This window comes from Hydra vulgaris, chromosome 12 (genome assembly GCF_038396675.1).
Source record: "Hydra vulgaris chromosome 12, alternate assembly HydraT2T_AEP".
NCBI classification, from domain to species: domain Eukaryota; kingdom Metazoa; phylum Cnidaria; class Hydrozoa; order Anthoathecata; family Hydridae; genus Hydra; species Hydra vulgaris.
Genome location: NC_088931.1, coordinates 9,519,785 through 9,525,784, shown reverse-complemented (window position 1 = coordinate 9,525,784; position 6,000 = coordinate 9,519,785). Strand labels below are relative to the sequence as shown.

Genomic DNA, 6,000 nt, shown 5'->3' with positions numbered 1-6,000 from the left:
TTCAATCAAGCTAAGGTACTTTGTTAGACGCTCATCGCAACTTTACTCTGGTGTATGTTGTCCGAGGTGAAAGACAAATCATCACCGTCAGTTTAAATTCAGCAACATTATCAAATCCATCACGCCAATCATTTCTCATAAGGTTTCCTTATTATTATTAAATTCACAACAATAATGCAAGTTCAAGAAATTCAAATTACTTTTAATTATGGAAATTATTCGAGTGTTCGATATTTGTTCTTACCCTCACCAGTAATAGTTCTTTCAGACCAACTAATGCAAGGTATTGCCAACCAGGGTGACCCAGGTAGTTTAACTCTTTTGAGATCTGAACTTAGTACAACAGGAGCTAATGCAGCAATATCACTTGCGTTTAGACTAGACCCAGTCCCTGCTGGTTCAAAGTATTGCACGACTCTTAATTTTGAAATGTTCTAGTTTTCTCTGACCAAAGTCAAGTTATTATTTCAACTGATCCTTCAGCTGCTCTCAACTAATGCAAGACAACCAGAAAAATCAAACTCAATGAATATCATCAGAAATGATGTTCTAATTAATGAACGGCCTAATAAACTTTATTCAAACGGAATGTAACTTTATCACCAGAAGAATCTAACCAATATATTAAATAGTGAAGATGGTTTTTAAGCTGTGATACCTAATGGTTTTTATTTATGTACCCAACAATTTCTAGCACTCGACTTCAGAAGCTACTCCAATCAACACTCCAATCAAGTGAATTAGGTCTAAAGCTTAATAATAATAATAATAATAATAATAATAATAATAATAATAATAATAATAATAATAATAATAACAATAATAATAATAACAATAATAATAATAATACAAGGTTTCAGCAATGGTTTTATAAAAAAAAAACGGAATGCAGTATTAAGTTGCATTATAACAGCCTTCAAAATAATTGTTTCTAAAATAATCATTGTCTATCTTGCTTTTAAATTTATTTATAGTCTCTTGATTTACTGTTTGTGAACTTGGTTTACACTAATTGTTTACAATTCTGTTGGTAAAAAAAGGTAAACACGATTTTATGATCTGCTTTGTTATGGAGTGCTGATTTCTTAAATGCAGTTGGTTAGTATTTAAAGGGTTTAAGCAATTGATAGTTTTGAATGTCTTGTGGTTTTGATATTGATAGATTAGGTCACCCCTTGCTCGTCGTATTTCTAAAAACATAATTCCTAACTTTTTTAGCCGGTCTTCATAGCTGTCATTTCTTAACTCATTAATAATTTTTGTCGCTCTTTTTTGTATGCTAACTACAGTTTAAAAAACGGTTTGCTTATAAGTTACAGTTGCAATATGTTCCTTCTATTTAAGTTCTCTTGTGAACAATACACCTAAGTCTTTTTTCTTTTCAGTTCTTTCCATTAATGTTTATTTAGTTAGTAGCTGTAATTCTAGTTATTTTGACCAAAATTCATTACATTTTTCCTCGTTGAAAGTCATTGACCATGTTTTATCCCATTCACATATTTTATTAAATTATTATTATTATAATGTTGATAGCTGGTAGAGCCGTAATAGGAACAATTTTATTATTTTTTATTTTTATTTTTGGTACCAAAACTTATTTTGGTTCCAAAAATTGCGATTATTACGGAAATAACTCAGCCGGCTTAGCTACTTGTTTACAACATATATAAAGAAATAACGAAGCTTGAAAAAGTGATCTTTGATTTCATTTTTATTAGAAAAAAACTTGAAAATTCTTTACTTTTCATTTATACATAGTCATCTTACATACGCTAACATTGGGGAAGCACCCACAAGACAAAATTAATGTCTCTTTATCAACGGTAACAACATACTTCAAGAGTAATATATCATAAAAACAAACTTACACACGCTAAACCTCTATTGAAAGAAATGAAAGCGCTGAACATTTATCAAGTTAATATCTATGCTAATATACTATTTATGCTAAAATACAAAATGAGATTAGTTCCTTCACGATTCTCAAAAAAACTTCTTTCATTCAATTAACAATAAGTTTAATACAAGAGCAACTGGTAACTTTATCGTACCCTGGAAAAAAATAAAAAACTTTCAATTCTCTATCTTTTATCGCAGCCCCTATTTGTATAACAAATTAATTCAGAAATACATCTTTTTTTTACGGTTTTTTATATTTTTGATTTTGTACTTCATGGCTGATGATTGCCGATAGGCATGAAACTTTAAGTTCCATTAAAAGTTGTTTTTTCTAAAATTTAAGTATAAAACGCTCTGTTTTTGAAAAAATATATATTTTCTTGAATATTGAGCACTCTACAACGATCAAGAGTTTAGTGTTTTTAACACTAAATCATACAACAACAATATATATATATATATATATATATATATATATATATATATATATATATATATATATATATATATATATATATATATATATATATATATATATATATATATATATATATATATATATGTATATATATAAAACATTAAAAAAAAATATATATATATATATATATAACCTAAATATATATATATATATATATATATATATATATATATATATATATATATATATATATATATATATATATATATATATATATATATATATATATATACATACATAACCTAGCCACTAGGATGCACACACCAGTGTATTTTAGTGCCGGTCCCAAGCCCGGATAAATAGGGAGGGTTGCGTCAGGAAGGGCATTTGATGTAAAAACTGCGCCAAATAAAATGATGCGGATCAACAATAGGAATTTCATACCGGATTGGTCGGAACCCGGGTTAACAACGACAGCCTCTGGTGCTTTTGCCCAACAGGGCGTTAGTGGAAATTGGGCTACTGTTGGGACAAGGAGGAGGAGAAAAGGGGGGAAAAGAGCTCTGAAGCTGAAAAAGAGGGGGATGAGCAGGAAGGTGGAGGTTAAATTTGGTACGTTGAATGTGGGCTCTATGACCGGTAAAGGGAGAGAGCTAGCTGATGAGATGGAGAGGAGGAAGTTAGACATACTGAGTGTACAGGAGACCAGGTGGAAGGGCAGCAAGGCCAGCAGTATTGGTGGTGGCTTCAAACTCTTCCATCATGGTGTCGACAGGAAGAGAAATGGAGTAGGGGTAATTCTGAAAGAGGAGTTTAGTAAGAGTGTAGTGGAGGTAAAGAGAGTAAGTGACAGAGTGATCTGTGCAAAATTAGAGATTAATGGGGTGGTGATGAATGCCATCAGTGCTTATGCTCCTCAGCTAGGGTGTGATACGGAGGAGAAAGAAGAATTCTGGAGAGAGTTAGATGAAGTTATCCTGCAGGTTCCTATAGAAGAGAGAATAATTCTTGGAGCAGATTTTAATGGACATGTTAGTGAAGGGAACAGTGGTGATGAGGAGGTGATGGATAGGTATGGAGTTAAAGAAAGGAATACAGAAGGACAGATGGTGGTAGATTTTGCTATAAAGATAAAGATGGCTGTAGTCAACACTTATTTTAAGAAAAAGGAAGAACACAGGGTGACGTATAAGAGTGGGGGAAGAGGCACACAGGTGGACTATATCCTCTGTAGGAGAAGAAACCTGAAAGAGATTAGTGATTGCAAGGTGGTACCAGGAGAGAGTGTAGCTAAACAGCATAGGATGGTGATATGTAGGATAGTTTTTGAGGTGAAGAAGAAGAAGAGAGTGAGAGCAGAACCTAAGATAAGGTGGTGGAAGTTAAAGGATGAAGACTGTTGTGTAAAGTTCAGGAATGAGCTGAGACAGGCACTGGGTGGTGGTGTTCTGGATACCTGGAATGAGACGTCAAATACAGTGAGGGATGTGGCAAGGAAGATACTTGGTGTAACATCAGGACAGAAGAAGATAGACAAGGAGACGTGGTGGTGGAATGAGGAAGTTCATGAAAGTTAAAGAGGAAAGCGGTTGGTTAAAAAGAATTGGCACTTTCAGCAAGATGAAGAAAGTAGACAGAAGTACAAGGAGATGTGTGGCAAGACAAAAAGAGCAGTGACAAAAGCTAAAGAAAAGGCATATAGTAATCTGTATGAGAAATTGAACACTAAGGAAGAGAAAAAAGATCTGTTCAGATTGGCCAGACAGAGAAACCGTGATGGGCAGGATGTGCAGCAGGTTAGGATGATTAAGGATAAAGATGGAAATGTGTTGTCTAGTGAGGAGAGTGTCTTGGGAAGGTGGAAGGAGTAATTTGAGTAACTGATGAATCAAGAGAATGATAGTGAAGGAAAGTTAGAAGAGACATAGGTTGTGAATCAGGAGGTTTCCCAGGTGAGCAAGGAGGAAGTAAGGGCTGCAATTCGGAGAATGAAGTGTGTTGGACCGGATTGATATTCCAGTTGGACCGGATGATATTCCAGTTGGACCGGATGATATTCCAGTGGAGGCATGGAAATGTTTGGGAAAGATAGCAGTAGAGTTTTTGACAGAGTTATTTAACAGAATCTTGGACGGTCAGAAGATGCCTGAGGAGTGGAGACATAGCATAATGGTGCCAATTTTCAAGAATAAGGGCGACATTCAGAGCTGTAGTAATTACAGGGAAATCAAGTTGATCAGTCACAGCCTGAAAATCTGGAAAAGAGTAGTGGAAGCTTGGCTTAGAGGAAAAGTAGAGATCTGTGAGCAGCAGTATGGTTTCATGCCAGCTAAGAGCACCACAGATGCTATGTTTGCTCTGAGAGTGTTAATGGAGAAGTATAGGGAAGAACAGAAGGAGTTACATTGTGTGTTTTTGGACTTAGAGAAAGCTTATAATAGAGTTCCGAGACAGGAGCTGTGGTATTGTATGAGGAGGTCATGAGTAGCGGAAAGGTATGTGAGGGTGGTGCAGGATATGTATGAGAACAGTGTGACAGCAGTGAGGTGTGCAGTAGGAATTACAGACAGACATATAAAAATCATCAAAAAAATAATTAAAAAAAAAAAATACACACATAAATCATAATACAACTAAAAAAAACAAAACAAAATCTTATTACAATAATATTTAAAATATTTGTGCATAAGAATCGCAACGTTTATGTGTATCTTGCGTATTACCCCAAGGTTTTTGATAATAAGACTTATTTAGTCTTCTACGAGTTCAATATAACAGTATAATCTATGTTAACAAGTCTCTCATAATATATTCAGCTAATGCTTTCTAAATTTAAAATTATATTATTTTTTTTTTTTTTATTTTTTCCATTTATTTAACTGAGTGTTACTGGATAACGAATAGCTGTTACTGGATAAGTAGATACTGTGGTGTTCTTGTTATGTATGTTGGTGCTAAACTCGATTGAGGTCGTTTCTCTCAAGTTTCATATTAATCCATTCCTCTATGGAATGGCCGCTTGATAGTACTTAACCATGGAAAGAAAGGTTTTTTTGGTGGGTGTCAAAATATTTTCATAAGGGGTGTCAAAATTTTTTTTGTTTTGTGGGTGTAAAAAGGTTTTTATATAAGAGGGGTGTAAAAAGCTCTCCGAGGGGAGGTGTAAAGTGGTGCTAAAAAGTTTTTTTGACTGCATAGGGTAGACCATAGTAGAGGACATCTTGGGGTGAGTTCAAACCCCCTTTTACATCTACTACACTGCTCTCATACAACAAATTGCACAAAAATAGTTGTTCTCTTCTTGCTTTATTTTAAAAATTTTAATAAATTTTTTAGTTGATGCAGAAAAGAACGGAATCCACTTAACATTAAAGCTCCCAGAAAAGTGGTCTTTTAAGTTAAAATCTGAAATAATCTGTAGTGGTTAGCAGTTAGCAGCAATTATGAAAGATTATGACATCATAATTATGACATCATAGTTAATTCTCTTACAAAGCAAATTGAAAGTTCTCAATACAACGTTAACAATTCAAATATTAGTAGTTTCTTTAATTAAACGGGTTTTTTGAGAATGCGATATCAATAAATGCAGTAAATTCTGATGAAAAAATGATTGATAAAACTTCTCCAAAGCTTTTGATAAAGTGCCACATCGATGGTAATATTTATGTTATCGAGATATG

At 33.6% G+C, this 6,000-nt stretch overlaps 1 protein-coding gene across 1 annotated transcript; it reads left to right on the top strand.

The window, feature by feature from the left end:
- Positions 1 to 2,949: 2,949 nt before the first annotated feature.
- LOC136087941 (uncharacterized) lies at positions 2,950 to 3,894 on the top strand. Its single transcript, XM_065811571.1, has one exon. It carries the CDS (start codon positions 2,950 to 2,952, stop codon positions 3,892 to 3,894), a length of 945 nt encoding a protein of 314 aa, XP_065667643.1.
- Positions 3,895 to 6,000: the final 2,106 nt, after the last annotated feature.

Excerpts from the sequence above, each read along its gene's own strand:
- LOC136087941 (XM_065811571.1), top strand. The coding sequence starts at position 2,950 with ATGACCGGTAAAGGGAGAGAGCTAGCTGATGAGATGGAGAGGAGGAAG.